At 39.3% G+C, this 17,420-nt stretch overlaps 1 protein-coding gene across 1 annotated transcript in view; it reads right to left on the reverse strand.

Moving 5' to 3' along the window:
* Nucleotides 1–1,731: 1,731 nt before the first annotated feature.
* SLC7A11 (solute carrier family 7 member 11) overlaps nucleotides 1,732–17,420 on the reverse strand; it is a 60,018-nt gene continuing 44,329 nt past the window's right edge. Inside the window, exons 7-12 of the mRNA XM_059843793.1 lie at nucleotides 16,164–16,287; nucleotides 14,906–15,009; nucleotides 14,354–14,450; nucleotides 10,735–10,884; nucleotides 8,802–8,979; nucleotides 1,732–3,936 (exon numbers count right to left, since the gene is read on the reverse strand). Coding sequence (XP_059699776.1) covers nucleotides 3,869–3,936; nucleotides 8,802–8,979; nucleotides 10,735–10,884; nucleotides 14,354–14,450; nucleotides 14,906–15,009; nucleotides 16,164–16,287 — 721 coding nt within the window. The 3' untranslated portion in view covers nucleotides 1,732–3,868. The remainder of the gene's footprint in view (nucleotides 3,937–8,801; nucleotides 8,980–10,734; nucleotides 10,885–14,353; nucleotides 14,451–14,905; nucleotides 15,010–16,163; nucleotides 16,288–17,420) is intronic.

Consider the following 17,420-nt stretch of genomic DNA (forward strand, 5'->3'; position numbering starts at 1 on the left):
GTGAAAGAAAAATCACAAATGATGTTTTCTACGGAAAAGGCCCAGGGATATCTCAGTTTGCCATCTCCCTTTGACAGTGCTAGCCTTCCTTGAGACTTACTTATCCTGCCAGGGGGAGAGCCAGGCTAAAAGGGACTCCACAGCACCTTAGGCAGGACACAAACTGCCACGGGTACAATTAATAAAATATTAATTTTTAGGATGTTTGTCTAGCAGAAGAGTCTCCAGACTTAGGCAGCTGCCCAATAACCATTAGGGGTCATCACACATTGTCCTGCACTTCCTGACCACTCCTGCCTATGGTCAAACACCAGACTTTGTACTTTGCGTCCTTGGCAGACACAAATACAATTTTTGTGTTGGATTTCAGTATATTCATTACCTGCTCCATGCTCTGCTGTCCAAGCTATCTGTGGCCTGTTGGTCATTAAACACAATATTTGATAGGTACAATGAAAAAAAATGAAATATCTAATTCCTCCTAAGAAAGATCAACACCCGTTTCTCGAAGACTTATGCTAATGAAAATCTGTTTGGATCCTGATATATGGCTAATTCTTTAGTCAAAAATTCTGGAGGCACTGAACATAATGGGAAATCCTCTTTATCTTGTTACTTCAACACCATTATGCACCCTGTGGAAATAGGTAACTACTACTTTCTTCTGTAGAAAAATATTTGAATCTTATTCTTAAATCAAAGCTTGATTTTCTCGTGAAAATCAAAAAAGCAGGAGCATACACATTCAGACAAAGAGTTATATTTATATACATATAGTGAAAGGCACATGAACTTTTGGCAAGCAAAGATTTTTGGGTTTTTTTCCATTCCGATTTAAAAATATGGAAGATGCAGTATGGTCAAAAGAAGCCTCTGTTTCAATTTGAATTGAAAAAAATTATTCTTATGGGGGAATTGTGATGCTCCAGATATACAAAGATACAAAGGCATGTCAGCCCCTTCAGAGGCTTCAGGTGCTGAGCAGTTTCTCTTTTCTATTCTAAACCTGACCAGTATTTGCTACTTACATAAGATGCTCATTTCTCTTGCCTTAAGTGACACTTTTACCTATACCCCAGAAAAGTGACAAATTCAAAAAAGAAAAAAACCAGCAACAACTACCTAAACAAAAAGGAAGACATCTTTTGGCACATCCAGTTGATATAAAAGTAGAAAAGGCAAGAAAAATAAGAACCACTGAATATCTCCACAGAAATGGTCTCATTGGCTGACCACCTCAGGCCCTAATAAGAAAAAGTATATATAGATATATAATTCTTCCTTATGCTAGAAGAATTTCCTCTATGACTCTGACAAGAAATACTTGACAACCTTATAAGAAAGCTTAATGCTTTAAGAAAATATGTTTTTCCTCAGTTTTCTGAAGACATGCCTCACTTTCAAGTGTAATAAAAATCCTTAATACTGATTTTCAGCATACAGTGGAAACCTAATCACTTTATTTTGTACTGCATTTGTATGTGCTAAAGAAACTATACCTGAAATTAAAATCCCTGTGCACCTTCAAAAACCCCAGATTTTTATTTTTCATGTAATTTTTTTTTCCTTTCTAAAGTATAAAACTTCACAATCAACAAGTGCTAGGATTTCCCTTGGGATAAATTAACCCTTTACATGAACTAAAGCTGGTAAAGATATGTTCGCTGAATCAGGCTTCAGAAACATTTCTAAACCTTAAAGACCACAACGGGAAAATAAAGCAACATTCAGTTATATTTATGGAGCCCATTTATTTCTACAAGTTAACACTGCCAACAATCCAATTTTCAAGTAATGTGGCACAACAGGAGTGAATACATGGAAACAAAATAGTCAGAGTGAAAAAGTCACATCCGCTGTCACTCTGGAAGTGGTTTGCTCTGGATCCCATGCACTTTGCATTCATTAGGGGAGGGATGGGTTAGGTGCTCTCCTGCAGGGTGCCAGACAGTTTATTTCTGTCAGAGAGGAGCAGAGTTTGTGTACTTTAAAGATGCTCCATGATGACAGAGGCCAACCTCAATGAACGGGGATGGCCTCAAAGGCAGAACTGTGACCCAAAGGTAAGTACTACATAAACACACCTTCTGTCAGCACAAAAAACTCTTTCAAAATGTTTGCCTAAAAAATATTTCAAACAACACTAAATTACTGTAAACAGAAAACATTTGAAGAAAAACACTATTTGCAAAATGCTTTCTGTGTCTTAAATTACTGCTCTTCTCCCGAAGCAGTTACTTGCATTTCCCCACTTTTGTGAAATTCCACCACAGAGATACAAAATCAAAAAACATGTATACATTTAAGACACATTACTGTACACCTTTAAAGCAGTAGATATTCTGAATATATACAACACATATACAATACACAGTCTCCCTTTACTGTAGTGGTCTGGCTACTAGTTGTGCTTTTCTCCCAGTTTAGGAGATTAAATGTTGCTTAGTTCCATAAGAATTTCCATGAAACATGACTTGCTGAAAGCAGGCAGCTCAAATAGTAGTGCGTTCAATAGTTAGGTGTTATGTTCTTAACAGAGTGATAATAAACCTTAACCTTAAGGTTGGGTAGTCATTAAGAATATAAAATTCAATTTCTAAGTATTAAAAAACTTCTTCAGCTACACAATTATCTTTTAAAAAGGGCAAAATTTCAGCTCACATTTGAGCCAAAGTTCAGCTCAAAAATAGCTCTGGAGATTAATTTCATTTCATTTTATCTCTTTTGAAGGCCTTTCTCTGTTTCTGCTGAGATAAAACCCATCAGAACACAGGAAAAGCACATGTTCCAAAAGCACATCTTCAGCATTCCAAAGCCCTGTTAACTGGAGTGTGCTTGAGTGAAAAGCCCACAGATGAGGCACACATCCTACTCAAATCAGCAAATCTACTGTAGCCTGCCTTATATCTTATTCATAAAAAAGTATTGCATTTACTGCCACGTCTTTACCATGTTCCCACCAAGTGACATCTATTTCTGCCCACCAACACTGATATAAAACTTTAAAATCAGGTTTGCCTGACTGATAACTGCAGGACCATATGCTCCCAGAAAGGAAATACTCATACAGCAGCAGAGGTGATCTTCAAATATTTTTACTCACTTGAAGGTCAGTGCTCAACTTGCTGGATTTTGTGTGTGTAGGTACACAAACACTGGTAAAACCAGTGATCAATTCCAGCCTGGTAAAAAAGTTAATGTATAAACGTTAACATGCATAAAATTACTGCTAAAATTCCCATGCTAAAATCTTTCTGCTCCCCTGGCAGAAATATTGAGTCTCAGAAGATGTTTCTGTTGGCTATGGTGTAAGAACTCTGGAATGAAGAAGCCTTGAGTTTGCCATCACAAAGGTCTGAGGTGTGCTTCTGCATCTGTGCACTGAGGCTTCCAGCAAGTCAAAAGAACTCAAATCAGGCTGTCAAACAGAGCGATGGGAAGAATGTAGGATGTGAAACTCAGCAGCTTTGCTCTGGTGAGAGTTGAGATCTCCAGGGACAGAAAGCAAGATCCATTCTTCACAGCACACCCAGATATTACACATCACTTAACCTATCTTCAGTGACAAGGCAAACAAAATCCCAGTATGATGAACTTACAGTTTGTTAAAATAAGACACTGTACCAAATGAAACAGTAACGAGTTCCCTCATAGCACAAGTTCTTGCTTTCTACATATGGACAACCGTGTTTAAAAAAATGTTGCAACAGCATCATAGAAGACAATTCTGGTAAGGGACTTGCTCGGTATCCATTGCAACTGTGGCTTGTTCCTCCAGTTTGCAGCATGTTGGGAAGGGGGATAAATCTCCCTACTCTTTTTGTTTCAGGTAGAAATGAAACACCAAGCCAAAAGCTGTCCATGATGATCATGATTTCTGATTTTCCTCTGCTGGGATGACTTCCAAGAGGATTTGCAATGTTGTGGTTACTCTGCCTGCAAAGATAAAAGCATACACATGGTAAGATTTTGCAGGAGAGATGAAGAAGGAGAAGCAGTCAGGAAAATTATCTTAGCTTCTCTACAGGCAACTTAGACACATAGACTTCACACAGATCATATATATCACATCTACATATATCATTTAAACTTGACATTTTCATATTAACTGTTTTCTGTGCCTCTGATCCAAGGCTATACCCAATAGAAGGGTATGGATGTATAACCTTATTCAATAAAAGTCTGCATGCTTTTAAAGGCTATCTTAAAAAATTACTACTCTGCATAACTGCTTAGCTTTATCAAGATTTTATGTTGAAATAAAAGTCTGGAAGAATTCAAATAACTTAATTTATCTGTGCCAAGACCTCCCTAAGCAAAAAAAAAAAAAAAGTCACCCATCCAAAGTAACTTCATGTTTTCTTTTTTTTCTTTTTTTCACATTTATTTCCTTCTTGTGCTTTTGGTAGTTTTCTTTTTTAGGGTGCTGATGTGTAAATGGCACAGTTAATTCACAGATAGCACATCCAAAATAGTAAAAGAACATTTTCTCCCAATTTCTTTCACTTATCACTCTTCCTCAATATCCTATTTTAAATAAGCAGAAATTGTTGCAAAAGAAAGTCCTCATTTTCCTTGAATGTCTGGCATGAGTGTTGACATTGACACAATGCCAAGAGGGTAAAATAGTGCAACTCACAGAAGATATGAACTGAAACCATTTCTCTGATCTTTCATCTAAGGCAGATTCTACCATCCTTTCCTCTTTTCTCTGGATGTCACCAGTTCAGTGCAAAGCCAGGTTGCCCTTAGACTATAAACTGATAGGGGCAGAGAGGCCAAGAGTCTCCAGGCTTTGCATTTTCCTCCCATCTGCCTTCCCTACCCGCCATGGGGACATCAGAGCTGGGCTGAGTGTAGCAGGGAGGAAAGGCAGCAAAAGGAAAACAGCAGGACTTCGCCCCTGCCATCCCAGCCCTTCCAGTTTTGAGGACAAGCAAAGGGAAAAAGAGAATTTTGCGAAGATGAGCAGTGGCATGACAGCTCTTGGGAAAGGGCACAGCAGCATAGGGAAATCCTGGGCATCTCTAGGAGCTGGCTGTGATTTTGTTCACCAAAGTGGACAGACCCACCAGCAGCAAGACCTTGCCCAGTTCTCCATTTCCATGAAGCAGTTTTTGTATCTCCTGGGATGAAGCCACAGCAGAACAGAAAAGTTGGAGGAGCTGGCATTCTTTGCATTTTTTAGTTGCAATGTACTCAGAATAAATCAGTATCGGGAGCATTTTCCCCTATGAAAATGTTCCAATCTGTTTCCAGCCAGTACCTCTATGTTGTCTGCTTGGAGCAGTACCTAGAGTTACAGGACCAGTTTCACATTTGTGACAAGACAACTTCACATACGATGGCAGTGCAGATAACTTCCCCAGCCCAGTTTAAATCCTAATTTTCCCTTTTTAAGAGAAGAATTCTCTGCAAATGGGTCCCAGGGGACAACACCTATAAAAAAACCCCAGACCTTCTCTCCACACAAGCACCACATAAAGTTTAGGTGAGGAAAGAAAGCAGGAGTTTTATCATATATATATGACTGGACATGAAATCTGTAACAACAAAATGTTGGGAAAATCTCCCATGGATCCCACCACAAACTCGACAGAGAGAAGCAAATTGAGCATATTACATATTACACTTTGTCCTAAGTGAACAAGTGTTATCCTCTGGTGTTGCTAAATAACCCTGGCAGAGATATTTTGTTATGTAAAGAGATCTTATTTCCAGCAAGGGCTCAGCCATAACAAAAAGTAGGATTCAACTTTTTACCTCTTTGCAATTCAACCCACTGTAAAGGAATAGATGTTTTCAAGTGTGAGTCTAAGGTTGGGTTTTCAGCTGAGGAAGTACAGAGAGCAGCATTCTCATGCTGGTGATGCATCCTTTTATACACTGATCTGCTGCTTAAGATTTGCTAGGCTCAACTTTTTTTCATTTCCACATTAGTTTTACAAAAAGAAAGAATGCAGTGGTCAAATGAAACCTGTACTAGCTGAAAATTATTTGTCCCAGCACATCTAGTACTATGGCAGAATTCCTTTGGAAGAGGAGACAACACAATGTTATTCTCACTGCAAAATACCATCCCAGAATCTACAAACCCTACGAGCTGTAAAGATACCTTTTGTAAATTTCATAAAGAGAATGGGCAATGTAAATGCCCTAAGTACAGAACAAAGGCTTTCAGCCTTGGGAGAGGATTCCTTGGGTAATCCATTCCAGGGCTCTGCTGGTGTAATCAGCCTGAAACTCCCTTCAGAAATATATGTATCTTCAGACTGGCTCTTTCATCCCACTACTCATTCTGGCTGCTCTCTATCCCTTTCCTCTGATCCTTACAAAGCCTATTCAGGATATTCCCTCTGGACTGGTCTGTATCCATGGGTATTTGCACCTTATGGGGTTTATGAGCAACATCCATCTCTCTCTGCCAAAGCACAGCTTGGCAGATGAACCAGTCAATGCCTGAAGAAGGTGACTTTTCAAATCCCCACACCAGCTGCCCATGTGCTGATCTGGGCACACGAAACAGCTTGGGAACAGTATTGGTAGCACAGCAGTGTGTTCAGACCAGCAGGCTCCTACTTCCCCTCTGGTACCACAGGAAATGCTTTGGTCAAGTCTAAGTAGATTGGATTCATCACATTTGTAAAAGAAAAAAAAAAAAAAAAAGTCATTTATATTCTTATAGAAAGTTAGCCAGTTACTCTGGGAAAAAAATCTACCTCTTAAATGAAAATCCCATTTTTTTATACTGTCCTTTACCTCATGCCTATGTAAGACATATTGTTTCAAGGTTAGAATATCAAGCTTGCAGCAATTTCTTTTCAATATCTCACAGAGGTACCTTAAGTGAAGTTATCCTCAATCAATACCTTTTGTAAATGTTTTCAGGCTATACAATGTCTCCCAAATAATGCCAGCTTAAGGACTCCACACAGGAGTTTTATTGCTTCTTCTTACGGAAAAGAAAAATCTGTTTGTTTCACAAGTAAATCTCCGCTCTGCTCCAGCTCAAAACTGTCAGCATCAGTTTTCTGTCATTATTGTTGTTATTTTGGGGATAATAATTGCAGAGCAAACAAGCTGTTTCCCTCACTGACTGGCTTCTGCTGCATTCCTCTCTGAGCCAGTACACCATGTCCATCCATAGATATGACACTGGCACACAGACTTCTTTCCAGGAGGAGAATTTTGTCTTATCTCAAAAGTTAGAAATCATTCACCTTCATTGTCACAGCTGGCAGAAAAATCTTCACATCTATCCAGTCTACCTTAAAGAGAATATTCTTTCTCTTGCTCAAGTAATGTAGTTCAACACTGTCATCCCGTGGCCAAAGATTCAAGTAGCTGTATTCCAAAACCTCTGAGACACGACAGAAAATGTCAAAAAAGCTCCTGGATTTGATAAGGGAAAAATTTCTACACCCTAAATGTCAAGACTGAGAGATTATAAATAGACTAAACCCCAACCACTTAATAGAATGTCCTTCTGCATACAACTGCTTTAATTTGTGCTGGAGATTTCTACCCATTCCGGGGACAATGCAAGTAATTTATAACTTTTTGGCTATAAAATTAAGATTTTCCTAGCCTAAACTAACACCCTTTGCTGTAAATACTTTCTGCCCTACTGCCTATGGACTTCCCAGCATGTACTGAGAGGGAAATTCACATATTCTACAGCAGATAGGATATAACTCTATAAATTATTTATATTAAGAAAATACATACAACTGGTTATACTGTAATTACATATAAAAGCACTATTCTTTTCTTGTGAGCAGCTCATTTTAAATAATCACTTAAGACTGAAGCACAGAAGACAATATGCACTTTTAATTCAGCATCTACAGAAATCAACTACTTTCAGTTAAAGATTTCACAGCTTGAGTTTTAGTTTTGCAGTAAAAGAAATTTTCTTTTTATTTTGTTTAATAGATTATACGTCATTCCTGAAATATCTTGCCAATAGTCTTATTTCATGTTTTAAAAATTCCCTTTATTTTAGAAGCCTATTATCCTAGCAACAAAAAATGAGAATGAAGAGCTGTAATAAATGATACTGACTTCTAATTGAAATATTTCAAATAATCCTTCTCTAACTTATCAGAACTTCCACAAATCCTTTCAAAGCTTTTCAGAAACGGTACAGAAAGTATTCTCAGTGTATTTCAGGCATAAAATACTACTAGCCAAGTCACACAGAAGTCATTCTTCATGAAGCACAGAAATAATTTCCATAGAGGCATGTCAGCCATGGTATATGTTGCTATCATCCTGTCAGGAGCCACTGCTAAGGACAGTATCCCCATGCCAAACCTGTCTGAATCTTCCAGACACTTCCAGTCCCATTCCAAACACTCCTCAGTGGTCCACAGATACATGGTGTCAGTACGGAACACCAAGCTCATCCTGATATCACAGCTATTTTGCACAAGATTCCAAACAGATTCCCCAAAGAGTGCAGTACTGTCTTTATTAGCACAGAGGCAGAGTCAGGAGAAGATGATGGGGATTTAAAAGGAATTAGATGTTTGTAGGGGAGGGCATGAAGAAGCATCAGTCATTTAAAGTCAATCACTGGCTGAAGAACAGCCTTGCTGTGAATGAACCTTATTAGTTAGGGGACATTGATTGCCCCTGGCAGAGCAATGCTGGAGCATATGCCCAAAAGCAACTTGTGTTGTCACCCCCCAACTCACAGCAGCTGAGAGTGTCAATCCAAAGGATTTCATAACACAGGGAGAGCACTAAGAAACTCCTGGAGTCAGCGTGAAGGACAGAAGTCTCACACCAGGACTTACCTAGAAGCTTTCTGAACCACTTTGGCTTATTGTCCCATACTATGAAGAGGTAGTAGGCAGGAATGCCAGTCAGGGTTATTGCAAATCCAATCCCTGTGTTCACTGGGTCAGAGTAAAGTGACAGTGCAACCATGAAGAGGCAGGTGAAGGAAAACAACGCTGGAATAAATAAAGGAACCTGAAAAATAACCACACAAAGAAACATTAAATAATGAGGTCTTTGTAAAGTATGAGTAAGGCATTTAATTTTCCATGAAATGCAAATTGGACATTTGTCCTGTCCAGCAGTACAGGACAGTTCTGGAGAAATAAGGGTATCTAGAACAGGCACACAAAATGTCAGTGGCTGCAGAAGCCAGGCCCTGCCAACTGCTATGCAGTGAGTACCACAGATGTGTCTTAATTACACTCTAAAACACTCCAGTGTTTTACTTCCTTTAAAATATAAGGACTGTAAATAAGTTACATTGTAAAAGTCCTTCCTCTAATACCTCAGCATATAAGCAACCAGCTCTAACCACAGCAAAGATATCAGTTTTGATAATTAATTACCCATTAGAAAACATTTTAAAACACAACTAGGAGCTCAAGTCACCTTTTAAAACTATTAAGAGCATATTGATTTTCTTCCTAAGGTAAAAATCAAAATCTAGCAGGAAGAGAGCAAATTAAACAGCAATTTGACTAGTGATAAAGATATTTGATAGTGTTATGCACCTGATAGTGATTGAAAAAGCACTTTCTGACTCTGTGACTGATGGCATTGCCAGCGTCACCCTTGAAAATACACAAAGTAACCATATCAAATTTATTTGCTCAATTTTCAAAAACACCAATACAATCACTCTCTTAGCAAGCCTCTGAAGGAAATGCCTACAGGCATGGCTTTTGAGACACTAAGTGTAATGGAGAATTGGGAATTCCTTGGAGATTGTTCTCTTCCTTACATGCCTCAAAGCATTACTGTTCCTCTTTTGTGTACTGTCAAAGCTTTTTTTTTTTTTTAATCAAAGCAAAATAGGTTGCATTATTTACTAATATACCTCCTTATTTACTAATATACCTACGAGAATGCAACAATACACATTCTTAGTTCTTCACAAAATAGTCTTCTTGGCAGCATCTAAACAGGGATATATTTCCCAAGTTTTTGATGATGGATATTATCTTTCTGGATACACAACGGGACAAGTTACTTTGTATGATGTTACTTAAAACAAGCAAGAAAAATAGCAGAACTAAGGTCAAAATAGATACTATTCAAGGGATTGGATTATTAGCATTTTCTTTCACAATAACTCTGTCTGCCAATCCACTGCAAGTGCCAAATATTACAATAATCACACTAACCACTTATTTGCACAGAAAATTTGCATACTTGATATTGGATATGCAATGACATAAATGCCCTCTCGCAGAAATTCTCGTGCTTGACATGACTTTTTTGATCATGCTATTGTATATTTGGTCATAAAATTATCCAGGCCTTTATCAAAGGAGACATTAAATAGAGGACTGGCTGAAAATCAAGTTGGCACAAGTAACCCCAATATTTGCAGTCTGAGCCCTCTGTGGCTGCAGAGGGCTCAAGGTATTTTCACACAGCTTGCATTACACAGCTCACATCACACAGCCTGAGCACGACAGACAGGCAAAACTGAGAAAATATCTTCATCTCAGCACAGCAGCTTCAGTCTCTTCCCCCCAAGCACAGGGAAGAGGCAAGAATTGAAGAGGATGGAACACAGCTGGGGTAGCACTGGGGACCTTGCAGGAAAACTCTCACTCTTCACAGCAAAGCACTGTTTTCTCTTAAATCAGTTTTTCCTGAGAAAGAGGTTAGCTTGTTACATCAGAAAATTCTCCCTTGCTGTCTGACTGCAGGACAGAGAGGAGGGAGGATTCATGTAAAAGAGTAGAGAGCAGATGTTACCTTGAAAGGACGAGGCATATCAGGACGTTTATATCTGAGATAAATCAACCCAGCAACTACCAGTCCAATAAAAAGCCACCTGGCAAAGCTGAGGAAATTCAAGAGGCTGTAGAGATCCCCGTTGAATAACATTATCATTGTGAGAGGATGCTGCAAAAGAAATTCAGAGCATAAGAAGGGTTTAGTAGATCGATCTCTATTGTTTTACAGCAGTGATGTCAAAGTTTTCCTCAGGGACAAACAGCACAGCCTTACACACACACCTGAGTGCCACAGACTGCAGGCTTGCCTCTGTCATAAAATCAGGTGCATAATCAATGTCTAGCTGTCCCCTGAGACCATTTTGGATCAATATATATCTGTCCTGGGTGGCCACACATAGTCAATACAAATTAGTCCCTTGTGACCCAGCCAAAAATACACAGGCGCACTGCACCACCAAAATGCTGGAGCACCCTGGGCAGCATTTTCCTGGGATATAAGCTCACTGCAGGTTTACTTGCTCATTGCTGATGTAAATAATAAGAACTCTTAAGTTTTGGTCACATATAATCATATGAAAGCAGAAGTTTCTAGGCGATTTGTGGAAAGAAAAATCTTAGTCTCCCAGGCTTCACAGGGAAAGTGAGAAAAGAGGACATGGCAAGGGGCAGTTCCAAACCATGAGATGCCAGCTGGGCACACTGGGTTTGCCTTTGCCCAGACTTGCAGAGTGTAGACGTATTGCACATTGTAAATGCAAATATTTATGAGCAGAAGGAAGAATTTAGCTGTCACTCAGATAGCTACTTAAGAGCAGGAAGGTGAGGAGACTCCAGAATAAATACAGTTCCTCAATAAAAAATTAGTCTGAGATACAAGGCTTCAGTGAGGCAGGCAGAAGGTTATGTATAAACTTGTGTTTTGTTGTGAATTAGATGGTTAGGGAAGTCTACATGGATCTATTACAAAGTAGTGTCTGGAAAAAAAAATGTCCTTGCATTTGGGCATGAAGGATTAAGTCAAACTCACCATATCCCTCATTCTTCAACAGGAGGGAAGACCCTGGATGTGAGAGGTTTATAACAAGGCCACAGGTGAAATCAACTACAGATGCAGTAAAACACTGGGCTAAATTTTTACACAGAGTAACTAACTTGTATTATTTATCTATATTCACAGCCTCACTCTCCTTTTTTTCAAAGGAGTGCAGACAACATGGATTTGAACCAGAAGGATCAATATTTCAAATGTGGGTCTCTGGTCTCCAACCTTAATAGCTTAGAAAGTACTTGGTTCCTTACATATAGATAGTGAGCAAACACCTATGTAAATGTCAAGGGAAATTGTACCACTGAATTATATTGGGCAAGATTTCTTCTCTACAGACTCAAACTCTAAAAGCTTAAAATCTCAGTTATAACTATAATGCAAGCTATATACAATAAAGCAAGTGAAGGAGAGCTATCAAGAGGAAATACAAGAAAGCAGGATTACAATCAGATAGCATGAGTTCTATGTGTTACTACACACATCTATCAAATTCCTCATGTTGGTGAGGAATACTTCTGGTCCAGGTAGCTCAACTTGCAGACTGAGATGAGATTGAAATGCAGATTGAAATGCAGACTGTGTGGAAGCCTGAGACAGGAGGCCATGAATAGCCAGCTTCTGAGGCAACAAAGAGTATGAAAGATTGGTGACTCCAGCCAGAGGAACAGATACTGGGTGACACAGCAGGAGCTGGGAATTGCTGACCCTTTGGATATCAAAGCAAATGAAGACCAGTGAAGCCAGCAAAGTGGATGGACACAGACATGGAGCAGGAACCAAATACTTGGGAGGAAGGTCAAGACTTGTGGGGAGAATGTGGGGTATAAAAGGCAGTAGGATTACTTTGTTGGGGGTCCCTCCTCAGGGGCACCAGCTCAGCTGTTTCTGTGTCTCTGTGCCAAGACTAAGTGGCTTTATGGAATCTGATATTCTGCCATGGAAAACCCAGGTTCAAAGCAGTGGGGAAGCCTGGCCTGAGAGCGGGATGTGCAGGAATCCAGCAGTGACCCATTGAGTCACCAGAGCCACCGCTGGGAAGGGGCTCTGGTCCCAGCAGGGACATACCTGGCACTGGGCATGTGCTTGCCAGGAAGTCTTGTGAATGGTCAGACTGGAAAATTTCTCTAGCAAAATACACATATAAACAGATTTCTTATTTTAAAAGGTGCTGGTTTTTTCTTTTTTTTGTTTTGTTTTGTTTTTAATTTAACAAGCCTCAAACACATGCTCATTTTCTCAGCTTATCCTCAAAAGCTCTTTCCTTTCTTACAGTGTGTAGAACTTGGAAGGAGAAATAAAATAGGGAAATGCTAAAATTACTATTGATGTAGAATATATCCTGCCACTGCTCTATTTGCAGTAAGGTGAGCTAAAAAATTGCAATCTTTGAAGGAAAGCCATCTTCATACAAGAATCTGACTTTTTCAAAGGAAATCAATGCACTGGTGTAACAGGACCATATGCAATAGCAGAAAACGTCTGTCAGAAAAAAAAAAAATAATATATTAATACAATTTGTGCATTTCATTCCACAAAAAACAGTCAATGCAATTTACCCACAAGGTATGACTACACCCAAAGAAATAAAATGCAAACTAAATGTTTATGGAAAATTAATTTCATTAAAACGTCTCACCATAATCACACTGCCTAATTTTCAAAACTTCAAAGCCTATGATTATATGTGTACATATAAAATTCAACAATTCAGCAGTGAGCTTTTAGGCTTCAAGAGCAAAAAACAATTTAAATTCCACAAGCATTTGCTCTTAGTAGCATAGACTCCTAGGTGCATCTTTTGCTTTGGCTGTAAGTCCCTAAATATGACAGAGGCCTATCCAGATACACTGCAATCATTGATCCCAAAAGTGGGGCTGAATGCTCATGATTATGAAGACTGCATGTTAAGTGAAAATCTTCCTGGCACTATGAAAACTAAACCTTGAAGTTGGCATCTTGACATTTAGTCCTAACATTTTACCATAAAAATTAGTCTGCAAAGCTAACACATGGCCAACATTTACCTTTGCTGCTTATTTTAGAAGTCACTCACAGGATATCCACTGAAGCACCAATGGTTTTCCTTAGAAAATCCACAGACTATTTCACAGGCACATGTTCTCTCATTTTTTAATCACCACTATGCTGGACAGCTGAGGGTTCTTCCTCCTTTATCTTAGTTGCAAAATTGCTTACATTTTTTACTATGAGGTAGTATAATGAGCCCTTAGGGTACTCCCAGATGCTGGTGTTCAGTTCAACTTTCAGTTAACTGAATCCCTTTTTTGTTTGTTTAACTGGAATTTGTTTCTCTGAAAAAGAACTAGCTCACCACTAGGAAGTCTTTAGAATTTCAGAGCAATATGATATGAATTAGATTGCAGTGATAGGCAAGAAAGCAAGGAGGAGATGATAGAATAAGAACAAGTCACAAATCTCATTCCTCTTTCTCCTGTCCTCCGCCCTGCCCAAAAGCCATGTTCACATTAATAAATGGACTCAAGCAGTGCCCAAATTCTGTTTGAATCCTCTAGAGCAAGCCCGTAATAAGAATTCTAGTGCAGGAACATTTGTTTGTATGATTTACCAAAACAATGACAGCTGGCAGAGGAGTGTGCTTGCGGACATGAATCATGGAGAGAATTTCTGGAAGGTGACCCTCACGGGATGCAACGAAGAACATCCTGGTGGGAAATAAATGTGGACAGACTTTAAATGTGCTCATTACTGTGAGTACGCAAAGTGGCTCATGAAAGTCACAGAGCAGAGCAGAAATTCTTAGTCTTAGTCTTGTTCTAAATGAAAGCACTGGCAGGAGAAACCCACACACAGAAATCAAAACCATCTCTGAGGGTGTCCCTTGATTGGTGTTTGTAAAGAGTTAATATTTTCCCTCCAATTTTCTTCCTTTATATGAAAAAAGCAGCCATTGATTAAGGGCTAGCTTCAGAGACATTCATTTCCAAACCATTCAAAGGATTTTAAAAACAGTACCCTAAACAAAGTGAGAAAAAGCCCTACACCTGGTCAACATTTATCATATCCTCCTAAAGGAATAAACTCTACTCTCTTCCCCTTGCTTCCATACTTTCAGTGTATCTCCCAAGCCCAGACCCCCAGGAACATCAGCAGTGCTCACCTGGAGACTGCAAAAACGCCACCATTCATAGATCCAAAGCAGGAGAGAGCGACAAACACGGGTACAGCTAAAGAGAAGTTTCCCATCAGTCGTTCAGCAAAGGTCTGTTAGAAAAGAGAGAGAAACACACAATGATTTTTCAGAAAATGGGAAAATAATTGTCCTCTATTAACAAAGTATCATGGTGTTAGTTATTCCCCTCTCTGCACTCCTCACTGAAAATTGTTTGGTACATTTGTTGCCTCTTTTGTGAGAGCACAGCTACTACAGCTGAGCTGTCCTACCCCTTCCCCTGACGGCATGTGGAAGATCTCCAGTTGAAGCAATGATGGGGAGGTGGAATCAGACCCTGACTCATGTCAATTTAAACCATTATGGCTCCAAAGAAGACCAAGTCTGAATGGATTAAGGTCTGATCTGCACATCTAATACCTTTTTTCTACAACCTTCATTGCACTCAGCTGGTGCTACCCAGTGGTATAGTCTATCCATTCAGGCTTTAGTGTTTTAGGTTAGCAGAAGAGCCTTAATTGGAGTTTGGGGTACCACAGGCAACATGCATAATTTTCATCATGTTTATATAATGTTTTCTTTCTAGACCTCCCATCAGCTACAGAATTTGTCATTTTTCAAGACTCACGTCAATTGAAACAGTCACAGGCAGTATCACTACTGGAAAAGAAATGGAATTATTTATTTCCTCATTGTGACTCAGATACCATAAATATAAAAATCAGTGTCATCACCACAATTCAGCAAGGACAATCAAAGCAGTGTTTCCTAGCCAGGTTGCCTTGCAACTCCTTCCCAAATGAGTTCCAGCTGAAGCAAGTACTTCCCAAGTACTCAGGACACACATTGTGCAGAGACAAAGTTACTGTATTCTGCTACACAAAATAGTTCAGAGTTCTCTCTTCCATAAATATCTGTAATTCCTGCTTCCCAGGAGCTGAGCTTACAATTTAGCTCCGAATTTTTCAAACATGGATTTGGCTATGAAATGTAAGTCCTACTGACTTTGTTATAAGAGGTAAATAAAAACAGTCCAATGTTACATTATAAATGCAACCGATGGCCTGAACTGCAACCCCACTCATCAGTCAAAAATCAAATTTCACTGGGATGCTAATAAGTGCTGCCATACTGAAACCTGACTGGATGTGTCCACCCAATCTTTTTCCCCCCTGAAAAAAAGAATTATATCAACAAACATAACTGCAGCAGGAATATATCTTTGTATCTTTCTTCTGTAACTTACCACTGCTACAGCTTTTGAAAGCAGCAATTCCCCAGCACTGATTGTAGTGAAATAAGCCACGTTTGTTAACACATAGCCAACTGTGACGATAATCATTGAAATGCATATTGCGAGGGGTATGTTTCTGAAATACACAAGGTAGCTCATTATATTTGCAATCTGGCTGCTAATCCCCGAACATGAAACAAATAACATGGGAAAAAGCCACTAACGATGGTGAATGCACATTTGGCAATCCCAAAACATCATCACTAGAAACTACCAGTGAATAAAAAGGAATAAACACAACCCTCTAGACAAAGGAAATAGGTTTATAATGAAGAGGTGAGAAACCATTTGAGGGAGGAGTCCTTTGGGGACACCAAGGGGCTTGTGGCCTCCATGCTTCCCACTGGACCCCCACTTCCCATTTAAGTTGCCTACTCAGATTGACCTGCAAGCTGAACCCAAACTCCTGGAGGTGTTTGACATCTTCCCCTGGATATCAAAATATCCAGCATGCAAACTTCTGCCCTTTCCTCCTGGGTGTATTTCTTCCTTTACACACCTTACCACATCCCAGTGACCTCTCTCACTATTCAGGGGAGCATGAGAGCAGAATATGAGACAGAAAGGAAAACAGTACAAATTTGTAAATTTAGCACAGCACAAATGGTACTGAAAAGCACAACCCCCCTGCCATCCTAGCTAAAAGACAGAACAACAAACAAATAAATAATAATGCCAGACTTTTATATAGCATGTCCTTCTAGTCAGAAAAGCAGAATGATTTTTGTTTTTAAAAGGAGGAACAGAGGCACAGTGAATTTGTCCAAAGCCACACTGCAAGCAAATGTTTGAGTCAGGAGAAAATCTTTCTACCCAATATTATCAATATCTACATCACACCAAGAAAAAACTCAGATCTGAAACCAATCCTTTAGTTCCAAGGCTGGTATGTATGGTCCCTCTGAGGAGAGCTGAGAGCTCCTCTTTCATGGCTGGTTCCTTCCAGCTGTCTATATTAAGGCTGCTTTTGGAGGGATGGTGGGGTTGCCATATTTAAGGAAGGTCACCCCAGCAGGTGGCTAAAGGAAAGACAGAACTAGGAATTCTAGTATTCCAGAGGAGATCACAAGCACACTTTTCAAGGACTATTATAATCACTTCAAAGGAAAAGGTATTTTGAAAACCAACACAAAGATCATTCTTTTCTGATATTTTTCTAAAAGAAACATAGCCAGGTAAGAATTTAAGGATCTTCTTCACTTTATTTCT

Source organism: Haemorhous mexicanus, chromosome 4, assembly GCF_027477595.1.
Source record: "Haemorhous mexicanus isolate bHaeMex1 chromosome 4, bHaeMex1.pri, whole genome shotgun sequence".
In the NCBI taxonomy this organism is placed as follows: Eukaryota; Metazoa; Chordata; class Aves; order Passeriformes; family Fringillidae; genus Haemorhous; species Haemorhous mexicanus.